We start from the raw sequence: 19,168 nt of genomic DNA, 5'->3' as shown, positions 1-19,168 counted from the left end.
TTACAATTAAATCTAAAAATGTTAGTTTTTTTATAGTGTGTTTGATATAAAGAAGATCCAGGCTCTTGGATATACACCATACCGTATAGTCCATACACGACAGCACTTTTGTGTACCTTTGTGTCACTGTTTCGACCAAAACAAAGGAAACGCTAAATATGGCAAAGTGTCTTAATAGAGGACAGTCTAAAATACCGTATCCATCCCTCTCAGTGCTGTTTTGTGTCATATGGAAGTGAGATCTTCGTGAGTCAGTCATCAGTGTGTTATATCAGGTCAGCCTTGTGATCTGATGCTCTTCCTGTCTCTAACTCGCATCAACCAGCAGGAGGTGCCGCAATGCATTTAAATGTCATTGTCACTGAGATTTCTGCATCATTTACAAACACTGCAGTTTTTACTGCATAATAGTGCGTATCAGTTCCACCAGAATCCACTGGATGTGGAAATCAGCATGACAAACATTAGTGATATTTTGAAATAAAAAGAACAAAGTTACAGTACAAAGTTATTTGTATGCTCTAGATGTTTTCAAGATGCAACAGTATATTCTGATACAGATTTTCATCCGCTCCGTAATCTCACAAAAACAAAACGATAGCGACAAATTACACGCAATCTCTAATGCTGTAGCAGAAGTTGTGGGTGTTAGGTGTGCCTGAGAGTGATAGTGAGACACACTTCCTCCTCATATGATCGTGAAAGAACATTGGCCAAGCACCGCTTTAGAGGAAGAGAAGTTGGTGCTGTGAGAGAAGAGAGGGCAGGGCTATCGAACACAACAGCTTCTTCATGTCCTACGTCCATGTCTGAGGACAGGTGAGTGCTGACCCAGTTCTGCTGGGCCTCTGGGACTTTCTGACCACAAGGTTCTTCAGGGGATTGGATGGAGTAACTGCCGGATGACGATGAGCTCCACATGTGCTGGCGGTTCTGTGATAGAGGACTCAATGGAGGAGACAGTGGAGACAGCAAAGTTAAGACCACAAAAAAGTCAGGGTGAGTTACAACAAACATTGAAAGAAAATGCGTGCTATATTTCCAGATTTGCATGGAGTAGTCTTAATGTTTGTTGAGTAATCTTATATAAAGTGTGGCAAAGCTCTCTGCCGAATGTGTGCGTTTTAGGAGTTCAGTTGCATTTGTTCCTGTTCTTTGTGCGTGTGTCTGCATCTTTGAGTTCGTGAAGCATGTCAATAGTCTCTCATTGAAAGCACCATCAGAGCACTTCCTGTCTTGCTCATTTAACCTTTGCAGAAAAGTTGCATCTCAAGGAAGTTTTTCTGTGTTCTACATTTTTGACAAACATACAATTCAAAGACGTGTCTAAGACATCTATGGTGCTAAAATGTAAGACTACAATATAATTATTTGTATTGCTTATGATTTTGAAACCATTTCGTATAACTTTATTTGATTATAGTTAACTAAACTTAAAATACTTTGTTAATGCGATTGATTTGTCCAGTTTATTTGTTTTGACAAAACTACTTTTGGGAGTTAGTCAGTACATATAAAAAATCCATGCCAAAAATAAGAAACTTAAAGAGATCTCAAGAAAGATAATGTTTTCATCATGGACTCTCTCTTATTAAACCTGCATTACTTTCTTCCCCAGAACACAAAAGTAATATTTTGAAGTAAATTGGTAACCGAACAGCACTGGACCCCATTCACTTCTATTGTATGGACACAAAACCAATGCAAAGAAGAAATTACAGTATTACTGGCAGCAGTTTTCCAGTAACTTACTGTAGGTTTACATTTATGTTATTTACTATCGACAGTTTGTTCAAAGATAAATGATCATTAAACACTAACAAGTTAACATAAATATTCTGGGAACCAAAATTAGAAAAAGAACTGAAAAAAGGTTTACGTGCATTTCTATTTCCCAGAATGCTTTGCATGAGGCTGTTATTTTATCGTTTTTTTCTGTAACGATAAAGAATTGTTCATGTTTCATTTTCATTATCTTTGAACAAACTGTTGCCAGTAAATGAGATAAATATAAATCTACAGTAAGTTACCGGCAACTAGCTGCATAACTACAGCAAAAATGTTTACAGTGAAGTAATGGGTGCCAGTTAACAACATTCTTCAAAATCTCTTCTTTTGTGTTCTGCGGAAGAAAGTCATACAGGTTTGAAATGACAAGAAGGGGAGTAAATGATGACAACATTTTTATTTTAGGGCGAACTATCACTTTAAAAGATGAGTTAGGATCTTTTGCAGTGCATTTTATTGTACACGCTCTAAAAATGCTGGGTCGTTTTAAATAAAATACAGACAAAAACAACAGTTGGGTTATGTCAGTTAACCTATGGTGGGATCTTTCACCCCAAAAGCTCTGATCTTCACTAACAACAACCAGAGGGTCTTTTATAGAGCCAAACCAGTGGTTTTGTGCATGTTTTACCCAACCACGCGCTAAAATCAACCAAGCAGTTTATAGAGTGTATAGGGTTTCATTTATAAATAAGACATTTTCAATCATTTTTATAAATGAATAGTTTGTATGCAAAAACACAACTTAATTTATTTTTAATTGCAAAATCATGTTTTATATTGTGCATTCCAAATAATATCAATCAAACTGCTTGTGGGTTGTTTTGATTAAGTAATTACTACTCAAAAATCTGTTTATGCAAATAATCTCTTCAAATAAATACTAACGGATAAATACATACATGATATAAGATTTAAGTGCATACATGCATAAGAAAGCTTAACAAGATCATTATATGCGTTGGGTTCAAATAATTTGTTATTGCAACAGCGCTTCTTATTTATTGGTTTATTACATTTAACATTTTATCATTTCGCCATTGCTATAATAATATTTAAACGTCTTACATAACATCCTACACCGTGACTGCAGTCATGTTCTTGATATGGCTTTGCAGGACATTTTAAGCAAAATGGAGAAATCTGTCCGTGTCATTCATACAATCTTGAGCTATTCTTTTTAATCAAAAACAAGTCAACATTGTCCCTCTAGCACAGCATGTTACAAAAACCGAGACAGGATGTGGTTGACCTACATGAAGCATGTCACACAGAAAAAGAGAAAGAGGGAGGCTGTGGCACTTCTGTGTTAAATGCAGTGTTCAGGTGGCACATGTGTATTATGTTCAGACTGAGTCAGAGAACTACAAGATTACAAGCTCATAGCTTTGCTGCACCTGACACACAAGAAGTTTTCAACCACCAGAGTTCAAACAAACAGCAAAATGTTTAACATGCTGTAAATAAATGCTCCAGAAATTGCTTTTCATTTCTGTGAAATTGTTTTGCAGTTCTTATTGTGCAGACGAACACAATTCAGTGTAGTTTATATTCTCGTGCTTTTTTATTTATTGCTGTTGTCACTTACTCTAGCATTTGTGTGAACTTTGATCATGTGACTTCCCGTCCTGATGTTAAATGCACATGGTGTCATTTGGCTCTCACTATATCCTTGGTGTTTCGAGTCTTACAAATCCTTTACCTTAACCATTTAAACTACCTATGATTGTTAAACTTGCCAAAAAACACGGTTGCATGATGACGTCAGACTCGAAAGGCCAAGGATTTAGGTTTTTTTGCACATTTCTTCATCGTTTATGAAAAGTATAGCAATGCCCCGCCCCGACTAAGATTAACATGGAAACAATTAAAATACTACAGTGCAATGATTTTTATAACTGTAACATCATAGATTAAAGCATTTGGACTTTCTGACATCAAAACTCAAATCAATATTCAAACCAATAGACAACATGATGCATTGTAATATCAATATCGTAGCAGAGGCATAGTTTTATCATAGTAACATTTTTGTTGCAGATTGATTTACATTTGTATTACCATGATTTTACAGAAAAATAACATATGTAAACTTTGATTTGTGTGGTGGGGCCAATTTGTGGTTATTTTGATCCACTATACATTTAAAGTACGGTTAATTTTCATAAATAACTGTGGTATTTTGGTGGAAACTAGCTTACCATGCCATATTTAACTTGAGTCATTTCAGTAGACCGTTGGATGTTGCAATTTATCATGTGAATGTGATTGTGTTATTGTACTGAAACACAAACATTTCAATAAAATTTTAACCTTTACCTTTCATATCTTTTTGCAGATTGTTGCCGATCCTCTGAAACAAAGCGCTACAGTGAGATATTACGTGATTTTGATGCCAGTATGAACCTGTCACTGACATGCTCGTATGTGAATTTACTCTGTCAATATTTCAATCAGCCGTTGTTGTATACAAGAGATTTTAAAGTCCCTGTGAACCAAAAGTTGCGATCGTTTTAACTTCTGTATTTTGTGCTGTTTTGCAGGACCCACATTGAAAAACTATTTACAATACGAAAAAAGGTTGAAAAAATAGGCATCGTAATTTTTATTTCACAGGGACTTTAAAACTCCTGTTACGTGTCAATGTTCGAAATAGTTTAAAGGTCGAGTGTGTAATTTTTTGGAGGATCTATTGACAGAAATGCTATATAATATACATAGCTATGTTTTCAGAGGTGATTTAAGACTTTACATAATGAATAGTTATATTGTGTTACCTTACAATGAGCTTTTTCAATCTACACACACAACGGGTCCCCTTACATGGAATTCGCCATGTTGTTTCTACAGTGGCCCTAAACGGACAAACTGCTCTACAGAGCGTTTTGTAAAAACGTTATCTCCTTCGGCAAAGGAGCGAAAACATGACAACATCTTAGTCTTGTGTCAGCCACCGTAGTGCTTCGAAGGGAGGCGTGGAGTAAGCCTTTGTCTGCAATTCGCAAACTCCCTGATTAATGCCGCTAAATTTCATGCACTGGACCTTTAATGTGTGGGGTAATATTGATCCCACAATTGCTTAATTCCTTTCAATGTGGCTTTGGGTTTAAAAGGAGGGTTAATATCTTTACATGTGTTGGTGTAATTCCTCAGGACTGTGGATGAGCTGCTCGACTCAGACTCATTGTCTTTAGCAGACATCTCGGCAGATACCACGCTGAACACTGACCTGGACGATACAACAGTGAGAAATCGTTCACGATTCATGTCTTTCACACAGTTTTCTGATTTAAAAAGTGTCTCCAAACTAATAATCCAGAAGGCTTGTAATGGTGAATAATGTTAAAAACTGTATTTCTTTCAGGTTGACGATGACTTCGGCATTACAATCTACCAAAAAAGTGAGGAGAGCTATGCCAGCACAAATGGTAAATATCTTTTAGAGCCTTGTCTGTGTTTGTGTGTTCTAAAAGATTGGTGAAAAGTTGAAAATGCTGATACATTGGCCTAAGAATAAACCAAACATCAGGTGCATAAAGATGTAATGGTGGATGTATACAGAGGTCATCTGTTGGTCATGTTCCTCCTACGTTTCAAGGGATCAGAATTCCTGTTATTGCCCCCACAAAGCCATGATGGTACAATCATGCGTTGAAGTTACTGTATGGTTTGATCATTAAACAAATTGTACCGCGCAAAAATGACTGTTTGGAGGAGGAAGCGTTATGTCACAAACCCACACTGTTTACGTATAATAGCCACATGGACTAATTGATCTCACTAACAAGATTAGCGCGGGACGGGGTTTCGCGAGCAGATTAAACCGACAGACAGCTGCTCTGTTTGTCATGCTAGACTGTCTCACATTGTCTCAAAAATGGATTGATAAATAAAAACACAAAAAAGATGAAATGTTAGGGACAGGGGTTAGGATTCCAACTGTAGTTTTGAATTAAAATGAGGATGGAAAGATAGATGAGCTTAAAGTACGTCAAGCTTTTATATAAAAATGTACAGAGGAAGCTTGAGAGAGAGTGGCTGAAGTAGCAGAAGATACAGTATGAGAGGTATTATTAGGCAGGTGATGGTCGTGCTGTAAGACATTGATACTGACGTCATCGGTCTGGCTGTTACTAAGCTTGACCGTGTGAGTTGATCTGGCCTGTGAACAGAGCCGTTTGTGTGATTAAGGATAAGGACTATCACTCAAAGTTACTAAAACATCCTTCAGTAACCTTTCTGAATATCACTCGCTATCACTCACAAACCAACTTTATTCCCTGTGACAAACTTCTTCATCATCCCTGTTTTTTATGGCATTAACAATCGGCCTTCTAAGCCCAGTTTAACCCGCACTGTGGGCGGTCTGATTATAATTAGACAAATGGACTGAATAAGAAAGGGCAGTTCAGGGGTTTCTTGGAGATTTAATCATTCATAATTGAATAAGTTCAATTGACTCATATTATTTAACTTAAAAGTTTAAGGCAGCTGAAAGTTGAGATTGTTTTTACAGTGTCGTATGCATTGGTGAACATGAACTATGCATTTACTAGTGCGTTTAAAAAATGCACGCATTCTTTCTTTTATAATGATTTGTTTTATGTTTTTGTTACAGAATGTGTACAGTAGTTTTAGGAAAATAATTAACAGTAGTGTTTGTGTAATGAGGTTAACTGAGTTTATCTACATTGATACCGTACGCTGTTGACCACGGTTTCAGATCTGTTCACAACACACTGGTGTATAGAGTACATTGACACAGTATGCAAGGTATAAAAGAGAAATAATGAATAATGTGGAATCAAAGCTATAGCTCAGGCTGTTCACGGGGTAACTAACCCCACCCTAATCTAAAGACCATGATTTTACTGTCTGCTATACTATCCTGGATTATTTCCCATCCCCTCTGAACCAAAGATACACAGAGAGAGAGAAGTCTGACAGTGGCAGTGATAGAGAAAATGTGTGCACTGAAGTTTTGATGAGATTTTAGTATACATTGAAACAGGGAGGAGACAGAGAGAGGGAGGGTGAAGCGATTCGTCCTCTGTGATCCACACACTATCACTGCTGAATCCCAAAGCCTTATGGGCACTATTTAACAGCTCCTTAAACAGAGATTTTACATGGATATTGAATTACCAATCGGGAATATTGGGGGTGGACGTAACAGGATTCTCTTTGACCACCATATGGACACACAAGATGCTCGGAAGGACTCGTTTCTTAAACCTTAGACACAGTTTTTTGTCCACGTTTTAGGATTTTCTTCCAATAGTTCCAACTGTTTAACATGTTTTCTCTAGTTTTTCCTGTTCAATTTTGACATCCTTTGAGGATAAAGGAGATTTATCTCTTGAGTAATGGAAAAGCCTGATCGCTCTGTAGCTTATGAGGCATCTCTCAGCTCTCATCCGGGTTTAGTTCAGACAGATCGAGTAATGTAAAAGGACCGGTGATGCTCATGTGTTCCCTCTCAGCCCAGGATCCAGATCTCACCCTCTGCCGCTGCGAGGGTGGCGTGGAACTCGCCCTAGGGTACGCCAAAATGTGGTGCAGGTACGCCAAGGACCTACTGACCTGGATGGACAAAAGAATCAGCCTGGGTGAGTGTTCTTGTGTTTGATTTGTGTTTTTTTCGGTATGATCCTACCAATGTCCATCATCCACTCGATTGGAGGATTTTCGTGATCTGTTAAACTTAGTTTCAGGGTGGGTTTGTTTGGACGGAAGGATAGATCTTTATCGCTGAAAGAGAAGTCAAAGGTGTTTTTCTTGGAAACAAAAGTCTAATGTTGGATTTGTTAGTGTGTGCAGCACCTTTAATAGGATAGTGTGAATTTTTCACACACACGTCTCTCATAACTCCCTCTAGTGGAGGGTTGAGCTCTGCAACTTAGCCCTGTAAAGGGTCACCATGTTGTCATATTTAACCTGTGTGATTTTTTTACTTTTGCAGAACATAAATGAAGATATTTTGAAAAATGTCTATTGTATGGACACAAAACCAATGCAAGTCAATGGGGATCAACGGTTTTTGGTTACCAACATTTTTCAAAATATCTTCTTTTGTGTTCTGCAGAAGAAAAAAGGTCACATGGTTTAAAATGACAAGAGGACATGTCAATAATTAATTGTCATTTTGAAGGTAAGCTATTCCTTTAAATGTTTAAATTTTTTTAGACAAAAATATAAATGTGTAATTGTGTATAATTTTGTTCATCAGAAACCAAAAGATTATATAAAAAAATCTTTTTGAAATGCATGATTTTATATTATGATATAATAACATCATAAATAAAATTCAATCATTACGAGCCCAGAATATAGATGTCAACTCGCATATTATTGTATAAAAAACATCTCAAGGTGATACAAACTATACAGTACGATAACATGTATATTTAATTTATATAATATATTTATTTAGATTTATTCCATAGTTTTGGAATCCTAAACTCTTGACTGCTAGTGTACGTTAAAGTCCCAGTGAAATGGAAAATCACAATGCCTATTTTTCAATGAAATATTGCAGCATTTATTGTAAATAGTTCATCTATGTGGGTCATTTTATTTTAAAAATTTGTGTGCCCTCATAATATTTAGTTAAAATCAGAAAATACGCTTCCGTCCTGTAAAGATTTCTTGGGCGGAGCATCCGTTAACTCCTCCCCTTCACCATATAAAAATGCAACGGCTATTTTCTACTTCCAATCAAATCGCAGAGAAAGACGAAAGACACACTCACGTTTTTCCTCATTCAAAATTCCATTTGACTCGGAAGTGTGTCAAAATACGGCAGTAAAAACGGTAACCAGCTTCCTGTTCACGGTTCACGGTTTGCGGTTCGCAGTGCTAAATTTGGCTTGTTACCCACTTCTGAGAGACCATTTACAAGAACGATTATTTATATGGTGACTGCAGGAACGTGAGGGTGGTTTTGGTTAACAATTGTGGGTGATATCCGTGTAGCTCAGTTGTCAAAGTATGGTCTTAGCAACACAAGGTCACAGGTTTATATTCTGAATGCCAGATAGAGATATGAGGACAAACATCCATAATAGAATAAAAAATCCTTTGAAGAATTCCTGAAATCAACAGTTCTCAGCGTTTCTGTCTATGAAATATGCAATGTGTTATTTTCCATTGAAGAAGAAATACTAATGGATTAAAATCCAATAATGTTCTGTCACCTCATGTCCACTCTCTGTTTTATTGATATTTAGCGGCACTCTGTTGAGCAGCGATCGATACAGATACAAACTCTTTCAGGCAACCGTATTATCCATTAGATACTTATGAGAATTAAAATGAAAGCTCACCTAAAAAAGAAAAATCTGTTATTATTTACCCACCCTCTTTTCTTTTCAAACCTGAATGACTTTCTTTTTTCCACAGAAGACAATAGAAGATATGTTTAAGAATGTTGTTTACTGGCACCCATTGACTTGAATTGGTTTTGTGTCCATACAATAGAAGCGAACGGGAACCCACAAGTGCTTCAGTTACCAACGTTCTTCAAAATGTCTTCTTTGTCTTCTGCGGAAGAAAATAAGTCATAAATGTTTGAAATGACAAAACGTGAATTTTTGGCTGAACCATCACTATAAACTCTTTGAATGCAGTCTTTCTTCCACACAAGAGATAATATGAGCAAATAATAACATGATGAATATTACTGTGTGATATTCTGTGTGTTATAGGATTCTGAAAATCTTATTGCTTGTTTACAGAGCAGGAGTTTGCAAAGAGTATTACAAGAGCAGCAGATGCAGCCAAATCATGCATCGCTCAACAGGTACAAATACTGTATACAACAACCCATTTAATACATCTGCTGCTGCTCTTTGGGAATGAGCGATGTGTTTTTGCATGTAGCCACACTAATGCATTTCTCTGTGTACGATCGGTAGGATATGATGCCTTTGCAGCAAATCTACACCCTCGCCATGGATCACGATCTCAGGAGCAGCGCAACAGCCAAACATATAGCCGAACTCCTGCAACAGCGCTGCTATCAGGTACTGCATCTATCTCAACTGTACTCTAAAACTTAAGAAATGTGATTAAAAAACACAACGTTTGCTGTGGAAATGGTAGGATTGAGATGTAGTACTGAATAATCAAAACTAGGGATGCACCGATATGTACATTTTGACCGATAGCAATAACCGATTCATTAACCTTGCATTCCGATAACCGATATATAAGTCGAAACACAGTATCTTAGTATTAATATAAAATGACTGAAAGAAAAGGCAAAAAATGGACAACTGCTTTGAAAACATTCACTTTTTCCCTTGAAAGTCATGTACCCAGCGAACTTTACTTCAGTTAAAGATTCTTTAACCTTCAAACTCTTCTGGTATATTGTTTATTTAATGACCAAAGGATAGACCCAGAAAAATGTTCTTTATACCCACAAGTCTTACAGGTCTCAAGACAGAAAGCATTCAGACAGTCTGGTCGTTACAATATGCATTTGTTCCTATAATTTACATATTCATACATACTGTACTTACATTAGCAATGTTGTACTAATAGCAGTAAGTGAATGATCACGACAGAAAGATAGTATGTATTTAAACTTTGAGGAGCGTGAAGCTGACTAAATTTAACCAGAGGAAATGATTTATCGGCTGTAATATATCGGCCTAAATGTTTATTATCGGCCGATATGGATATCAAACCGATATGGCCGATAATTTATCGTGCATCCCTAAAAACAACCGATGAGAGCCCAGAATTGGTGGGAACTCCTTCAATACGTTTTAAAAAGCATCTCAGGGTGAAACCTCAAAAGTCAAAGAGATTTTATGGGCTTGGATCTTCCATTCAACAGGCTCTCTCGGCAAAGAAGAATGAAATCGACAAGTGGCGGCGAGAATTTAAGGAGCAGTGGTCAAAAGAGCAGAAGAGAATGGTCAGTTTTTGCCTTGTGGTTATTATACGTGCATCTGTTGTGACCAGCATTACTCATAATGATTTGAAATGTGTCATGCATTAGCATGATGCTGAATCTGCGCTGAAGAGAGCACGGCAGCAATACGTGCAGCGCTGCGAGGAACTGGAGAAAGCCAAAGCCATGACGGCCAAAGCTGAAGAGGAAACAGGAGGTAACAAGACCCTGGACAAGAGGAGGAAGTCAAGAGACGATGCTAAATCCAAGGTCGAGAAGCATCATGTTAATACTACAAAAAATATTCAAACAAACGTGTACAGTAAATGTGTTTTTATCATTATAGTTTCCATGATTTGTTATTGATGTCTGTGATTTTCTCTGGTTCAGGTTACAGAAGCTGAGATGCTGTACAGACAGTGTGTATGTGAGGCGAACAACCATCAAGAAGAGCTGGAGAGGGTGAAGCAGAAACTCATCATCCACATTCGCAAGCTCATCTGCCAGGGAGACACTGTGTTGAAAGAGGTTGGGACATCTTTACAGAAGACCCATTTACAGTGATCTACAGAGATGTATTTACTTTTTTATGGACCTGTTGGTTTTTATTCTCCTCACAGGCAACGGTGAATATGTTTTACTTCCAGCGGCAACAGACTGAGTCGGTTCCTCTGGGTTACCAGAACCTGGAGTGTACCTGCAGGCCCTGTGAACCAGGAGAACCCTACTTGCTTTACATTTCAGGGAAGAGTCTACCTGGCCAACCTCTTCAGAACTTCATATTTCAGGAATTCGTCCCCCCGGGCAAGAGGTGAGAAAAACAAGACTGAAACAGAGTAAATGGTCAAAATATTGAATGCTATAATTACATGTTATTCAATTGCACTTCTTTTTCATTGTTTTCTATATAAACTTGTACTCGATGTGTAATTTTTAGCGTCTCGCACATTTTTATGACAATTTCAATTCATTCAAACTTTTACACGCAGTGCCGCTTAGTGGGCCAATCAGTTCCAGACCCCCGGCAAGCGTTGTGAACTGCGAACTTGTTTAAAGAAGCAAGTTTGCTCGACAGTTTCTGTATTTTCCATTATTGCATCATGTCTTACTGGTATCACAAGCATATGATGAATGTAAACAAGTCCTTCAGGTCCACTCGCTCCTCAGACTGAATGCAGTGGGCGGAGTCACCTTAGTGACATCACTTATCCAGGCATCACTCATTCGTGTTTCTCCGGAAAACAATCGTATAAATGCTTTCGTTATCGACGACGAAGTCATTTTAAAATATGACATTTGCTTGGATGTATGATACCAATACCACTGCATCTTCTCATTATATACATTTCATGAAACGTTGTTTGTTTCATATTCCCAGATCCTCACCAACAGGCAGGCGTAAACCAAGCAGTGCTCTGAGTTTCCAAGATTCATATGCGCTACCAGAGGATTTGAAACACAGCAGCAGTTTAGTAGACGGAAGTATGTCTGTCTTTCATTCAAAAATACAGTTAAACAATCTCGACGTGTACCAGTTAAGATCACTACTAGAGCATTTGATCATGTGATGTGTTGATGTACAGGACGGCCTGGTCACAGTGACAGTGACAGCAAGGGAGGAAGTTCAGAATCTCTGTCCAGTCCAGGTGAGAGAATCACCGCAGCCAACTTTATACATGCCTTCTATTGGTTGGCCTGTGAGCTCAAATTTGAGCATCAGCTTAAAATGTCAAACCCGTTTGATTGAGTTCCAATGTGTTTGCATGGCTCTCCAAAAGCGCATGGGAACCGTAAGCTGCCCAAAGCCTCCTCAACAGGAACCATGTCTTCAGACGACCTCGATGAGAAAGATGCAATGCAAGAAGCAGGTATGAGACACGTTTTCTTAACAAATGCTTCTTGTACTGAAAAGTAAACATTTAGTTTTACTCTTTCAACAAACGGGCGGTTTTTAAAAGCTGTAAATCTCACTGTCGACTTTGTGTGCGTAGAGAGCGAGGAGACTTTGGCCGACAGCAACGGAACGCTTGGTAAACCGCGAACGCCGTCACGTGCCGCTTTGACTCACAGACTGAGAAAGATGAAGAGCAAGATGGTCAAGTGCAAGCAATGTGACAACTACATCCTGGTGAATGGGATTGAGTGTGAGGAGGTGAGACTGGCTTTATGGTTCTGAACTCCAAGGTTGTAGGTTCGAAGTTTAGTTATATTTTAGAGGGTTGGGAAAGGGGAAAAGTGTTGCTTTGGATAAAACTGTCAGCTATGATTAAAGCAGAAACGCAGAGATTTGACTGTTGCTCCTTTCCTGTCAGTGTGGCCTTGCAGTCCACAGGAAGTGCCTGGATGTGTGCCAGATGGAGTGTGAGCACAGGAGAGGTTTCATCTTCGGGATGGAGTTCGCCCTGTTGCCCAGAGAGATCCCAGATGCTGTGCCCTTCGTTGTCCTTCGCTGCACTGAAGAGATCGAGAGCAGGGCTCTCACCGTCCAGGTGTGAAATACAGATACAAAAAGCTTTGATTTATACCTAATACATTAGGGGCTTTCGCACCGCAGGATGATTTTATAGTTCCGGGACGATTTTGCCGGAAGTACCTGCTTTTTGTTGTGTTCGTACAGCAGGAACCGGACAGAATTTAGCTCCTTCTCCGAGGTAGGGTCCAAACCAGCAAGATAGAAACGACTGGTGACGTAAGCAAACGTTCATTGGCCAAACCGCTGTGGTTTGGTTGTTTGTCGTTGTTCGATGGAAATTCAATGGCTTGCGTCACTAAATAGTTCCTTTTGCTGGTGCGAACGCAATCGTTGGGAAAGCCTGAGGGAAAACTTAGTTCACAAACGTTCTTTAGTCGTTCCGGGAGTTGAAAAACGCCTATTGTTCTGCATCACATTTAATTCTGATTATTACATTTAATTTGCTGTGTTTTATTTTATGAAACCGTGCTACATACAGTATATGCAACTTTAAAGAATGTGCACATCCATAAAAACTTTAGGCAGGTGCAGGATCAGCCAAAGGCTTCACTGATAAAAAAACAACAAAAATCGACACACTACCACTGATGCTTCCAAAATTGTTAATTCAAATATACTATTTTTTTTAAATGTGTATTTCAAGAAACAACCTGTGGCAGTGTGCTGTTTTCTTATTATTGTAAAATGACTGTAAACCATGGCTATTTGGGGTTTATTGCTTTATTTTGGAGTTAAAAAAATGTGAGATTTTATATAGTTTGGGAGAGATGTTATATTCTTTTTATTATATAACATATGTATACTGTGTATTTCTCTCTATAAATGATAGATTATATGATGGATTATTTACATTTAGTCATTTAGCAGACGCTTTTATCCAAAGTGACCATTATGAGATACAGTACTCATATTTTCATAATAACATCTATATGGTTATATATAGCTTTCCTGTGGCTCAGTCCTGTGGCTCAGTGGTTAGTGGGTTCAATCCGAGGGGATTGCACATACTCATATTGCAAACTGTATATTGTATCTAAATCGCCTTTGGATAAAAGCATCTGCCAAATGCATAAATGTAAATGTAAATATAGATTTTATTATTTTGCACAAAAATACAGAATTTGGCTTCCTAAACACCTTTATTGTTGTTTATTTATTTTATATATTTTTTATTTATTATATATTAAAGATATTAGTTACATTATGTAGAATCATTTTATGCAGTAATATCACCAAAAAGAAATTTACACAGCGGGTCACTTATCACAAGAGATCACACTTGGTCTGGTGAGCAAAAAACAAGCAAAATAATATAGCTATATTTGGACCGGACAGTAGAGACATTTGACAGGAAAGTATAGGGTAGAGACAGAGGTGTAGGATTGGCACAGGACCTCGACCTGGGATTTTAACTCAAGTCACTGGAGTCACAGTTGCACCATCGGTTTGCTGCCAATGTGACTCCTTATTGGTCAGTTTTGACTTGGACCAACAGCAATGCAAAATATGGTTGCAACACAACATCAACACCCAACCATGCTCTCCACTTTTACACATAATGAGTCGTGTTTTATTCTGTTGTTTTCTGATTCTCTCAGGGTGTGTACAGAATCAGTGGCTCCAAACCTCGGATACTCAAGTTATGTCAGGCCTTTGAGATCCAGAAAGACCAAGTGGACCTTAGTGACCTCTCACCACATGACATCACCTCTGTTCTCAAGCATTTCTTCAAAGAGGTTAAAAATGTTGTTTTACGTTTTTTGACTGATTTGGGTTCAAATTATAATTAAACAGAGGCACTTTTATAAATTGTATTACTTGTATTTATTATTATTGGTATTATGTAAAATGTTTAATACCCCTAACAAGACCAACAACCATCATTTCACTTCATCAGCTTCCAGAGCCATTACTCACCTTTGACCTCTACAACAACTTCATCTACATGGGTAAAGAGATTCAGAGGCTGAGTGAGAAGGACCACGTTGCCGAGACTGTTGGGATTGTGGAGAGTATTGTCTGTAAACTCCGAGATCTTACTGGGCGATTGCCTCAGTGCAACCTCAACACATTGCAGCACATGATTGCCCACTTAAACAAGTACCAAACTTAACCAACAGAAACATCATCTAAATCACATCTTAAATCGGTTCTAATCTCCCTCGTCTTTTCTCTTCAGGGTTGCAGAATATTATGAAGATAACAAAATGTCCCCTGGAAACCTGGGCATCATTTTCGGCCCCACTCTTTTGCGCCCCCTTGTGTCGGGGGACGTATCGATGGTTGCGCTTCTGGAAACCAGCTACCAGGCCCTTCTCGTGGAGTTCATGATCTCCCGCTATGACAAAGTCTTTGGTCCGGCCACCAGATCCAGCACGCCCCCTCCACCAGCACCCACGGCACCTCTTCCAGAAACCCCGCCCCGAGCATCCTGCCCCCTTTCCTCTGAGGACCCCGGAGCCTCGTCCAGAGAACGTCCACGCTCGCTGGAGGTATGCGATGAGATTTAAAGCACCTCCAACGTTCCCTCAAACAAACATTAGCTTCACTCCGCTTAATGTTAGCAGTGTGTGCTTTAAGATGGCTGTTGTCATGACGATGATAAAAGCTCGCCTCAGGTGGATGCACTCATGCGGTTTGTGCTGTTCTTGTGCTGCTTGCGTGCTTTGATTTTCCCATGCTTTAAACACCACAGAGATGTGGCTCTACACCAGATTATTTTCTACACTCATATTCTAACTGGAATAGTTCATAATCGTTTGTATTTGAGCATTTAGGATTAGCAAGAACCTAAACAGAACTCAAAGTTAAGCAAGCTTCAAAACATAGAACTGCAAAGCACAAGTGTCTTAAGGACTCTTATAGAACTATGATGTTTGTTCCCACATGTTAAAGGGGACAATATACTGATGAAATGTATATATATACATAGTGAATGACCCAGACTTAATGTCTGAGGTGGTTATGGTCCTGTGATATAGCCCTTTTATTATGAATCTTCATTTAAATTAATTGACAATTGATTTACAAAATCTAAATTGTTTACATCTGCCATATTGGCTCTCTAGTCACCTTAAATTCAGAATGTGTATGATTTTAACAGAATCGCACTCTCAAGAGAGATTCAAGCGAGGGTTATATTTCTGACAAGACATCATCCAATGAGGCAATGGATCAGCTGAGCCCAGAGGCCAATGGCAGAGCAGGTAGGGCTTTTCTTTTCATTTAACTGTCTGCTTGCGCAAACCTTTTGCTCTGTGTTTTTGTGTCACTGCCAAGCAACCGATCACAATTTTTCATCCTGATGCAAGGCTTCTTTGATCAAGCAAACGCATCTCATATTTTAACTTGGTGTTTAAATTCAATCAGATTAATGGATTTGTACCCTGCAATATACAAGCAACCTGATCAAACTAAACTTATCAAAAGTTTTTTTTATTTAAATTATGAAGAAATGTCTACACTTTAAACAATGAATGTCTTAGTATTTCCGTCTTGGTTTTTTAGGACAAATATCTAAAAATGCATTAAGATGGATTTTCTTGAAAAGCTCGATATCTTAAAGAATAGAGGAACAGTTCAACCAAAAATGTTACTTCTGTCACCATTTACTCACCCTCAGATTGTTCAAAATCTGTATAAATGTCTTTGTTCTGATGAACACAGAGAAAGATATTTTGAAGAATGTTAGTAACCAAACCGTTCTTGGACACCATTGACTTCCATTGTTATTTTTAGATAATGATGTCCAAGAACTGTTTGTTTACAAGCATTCCTCCAAATATCTTTCTCCGTTTTCATCAGATATTCATACAGTTTTGAAACAGCTCGAGCGTGAGCAAATGATGACAGAATATATTTTTGGGGGTGACCTGTCCCTCTAAGAAATGAACTCTTGTTTATTTAAAACAAGAAAACAGTATTCCAATGGGGTAAGAAAAAAGTTTTTTAAAACTTAATAAAGACGTAAAAAAGTTCATTTTTAGTACATTTATTTCAAAGTTCATTTTTCTTACCCCTACAAGATGTTTTTCTTGTTTTAATAATAATAATCCACTTTATTTTATACTGTGCCTTTAAATGTTACTTTTCAAAGCTCTTTACACAGAAAAAAGCACAAAGTTAATGATAAAATGATAACAGGAGAAAGTAAAAAATGATAACAAAAGAAAGAAAAACACATTAAAACAATATAGATAAGAAATGAATGCCTAAAAACCTTTAATCACATATAAGCTAAAGAAGGTTTTAAGAGAAGCTTTAAAAACATTAAACGATTTAGACTGTCTGATATCATAGGGAAGATACTTCCAGAGTTTTAGAGCAAGGAGATAAAAAACGTATTTTTACCATAAACTTCCTTATTCTTCCATTTTTTGAGACTTAATATCTTGGGTCACGAAAAAAAATATGATTCTTGATTTAGATATTCATAAGGTAATTTGTTCTTTCTTTCTCTTCTAGTCCTGGCTATGAGGGCTACGGCATCTCCTCAGGGGCATCTGGAGCTTTCGGCAGAGAATCACTTGCAAACTCAATCGAGAGCTCACTTCAGCAGACAGCCGGTGAAGTACAACAGGCAGGGCTCTTCAGGAGCACAGTCACATACAACGAGATCTCTGTCAATGGAGGAGGAGAATGCCGCAAGCAGAATTTTATTGGGGAGTGCAGACAGCAGTCGCAGCTCCTCCCCTGAACCCCAAAGTCCAGTGAAGCCCCTCTGCCGACTGCACAGTTCAGAAACCCCCGGCCTGCAGAAAAAAACTGGACGGCTTAAAAGGACCGAATCGGATGAGGTGGTCAATGTGGGCCAAATAGACACGAGAAATACCAACCAATCCAACAACAACCAAGGGAGCCGAGAGAGGCAGCTCCTGATCCGATCTCTGAGGAGGCGTCCCACAGAGCAGAGAAGTGCCCAGAAGGTTTTGTCTGGACTGAAGCTCAGACGCAGTGATTCAGGGAAGGGCGAGCAACTTCATTTTGTCTGACTCTTGCTGATAGTGTTCATTAAATTCACCGGAATTAAAGCCATTTTAGACAATATTGTTATGGACATTTTTTAGTTTATCCTGCTTTGCTGTATATGAGATGCACTGTAGTTATACTGTATCTGTGAAATAGACAATGTTATGGATGTGTGACTCTTGAAGGTGATATAAACATGAAATATATGATATCAAAAACAGGCTACTTCTTTTTATAAATCTTACCTCCCGGTCTTGGTTTTAGGTCCTTTTATATTATTTAAATCTCTGTTTAATGTCTCCGTATTAATGCTGATAACCCGTGAAACCCGACGTACATCTGACTTGAGTAATTTTTGATGTAGAAATATAAAATACCAACGATATAACCTTTTATACTCAACACCAATCTGCCCAATTGTGTTTTTTTCATAATGAAGCAAACGTATGTCCACTAGATGGCGCAAGCGACGCGCACTGACCTGTCGTACACTCACATCCACTTTAATGGGCATGTTTATCACTTCAGAAAAGATCAGCATTTTTATATTAGCCATTCTTTATCACCAGCCATTTATAAAGCAATTATTGTTTCGCTGTAGCTCTCCTTTTAAAATAAACAAAACAAGATTTATTTAAGTAAAATATCTTGCTGTTGGCTGCCGGGAATATCAGTATAAACTGTCAATCGTGTAAAGTGACATTTCTTGCAAAAAACACCATTTGTTTTTGTAACGGCAAATATTACCAGAAAAAATAGGTTTAATTATTAACGGGGATTTCAGGAAACTTACCTAAAATAAAAGTCGAGAGAGAGAGAGAGAGAGAGAGAGAGAGAGAGAGAGAGTATAGGCCATATCTAGTTAGCAAATGCTCGTCCTTTTCTTCTTCTTCCTCCCCTCCCTCATCTCCAAGCAGTCATATCGTGTGCGCGCAACCGCGAGCCTTCACTCAACCATAAAAGCTCGTGCCTGCTGGAGATCGTCACACAGTCCCGCTATGCGTTTGGGTCACAGCGGCATTTTGGAATATATGAGC

At 38.3% G+C, this 19,168-nt stretch overlaps 1 protein-coding gene across 2 annotated transcripts; it reads left to right on the top strand.

Annotated features, from left to right (window-relative positions):
• The first annotated feature begins 719 nt into the window (after positions 1-719).
• gmip (GEM interacting protein) lies at positions 720-18,345 on the top strand. Of its 2 annotated transcripts, XM_079456862.1 has the most exons (21): positions 720-999; positions 4,127-4,211; positions 4,942-5,032; positions 5,153-5,216; positions 7,272-7,397; positions 9,525-9,589; positions 9,705-9,812; positions 10,634-10,714; positions 10,799-10,960; positions 11,081-11,218; positions 11,311-11,501; positions 12,069-12,172; positions 12,274-12,336; positions 12,469-12,558; positions 12,682-12,842; positions 13,003-13,179; positions 14,762-14,899; positions 15,061-15,263; positions 15,343-15,655; positions 16,267-16,369; positions 17,628-18,345. In XM_079456862.1, the coding sequence occupies exons 1-21, from the start codon at positions 903-905 to the stop codon at positions 18,152-18,154; spliced, it is 3,087 nt and encodes a 1,028-aa protein (XP_079312988.1). In that variant the 5' UTR covers positions 720-902; the 3' UTR covers positions 18,155-18,345. The 2 variants fall into 2 exon arrangements, with proteins under 2 accessions (XP_079312988.1, XP_079312989.1); XM_079456863.1 differs by lacking the exon at positions 16,267-16,369 and having other exon boundaries at positions 723-999.
• Positions 18,346-19,168: the final 823 nt, after the last annotated feature.

The sequence above is a fragment of the Barbatula barbatula genome (genome assembly GCF_947034865.1).
Source record: "Barbatula barbatula genome assembly, chromosome: 5".
Taxonomy (NCBI): Eukaryota; Metazoa; Chordata; class Actinopteri; order Cypriniformes; family Nemacheilidae; genus Barbatula; species Barbatula barbatula.
Note: the sequence above shows the minus strand (reverse complement) of the source record. Positions and strands in the feature narration are given on the sequence as shown.

Excerpts from the sequence above, each read along its gene's own strand:
- gmip (XM_079456862.1), top strand. The coding sequence starts at position 903 with ATGACGATGAGCTCCACATGTGCTGGCGGTTCTGTGATAGAGGACTCA. Across the intron at positions 11,502-12,068 it reads TTCGTCCCCCCGGGCAAGAG|ATCCTCACCAACAGGCAGGC; the intron begins GTGAGAAAAACA and ends TCATATTCCCAG. Across the intron at positions 15,264-15,342 it reads ATGATTGCCCACTTAAACAA|GGTTGCAGAATATTATGAAG; the intron begins GTACCAAACTTA and ends TTTTCTCTTCAG.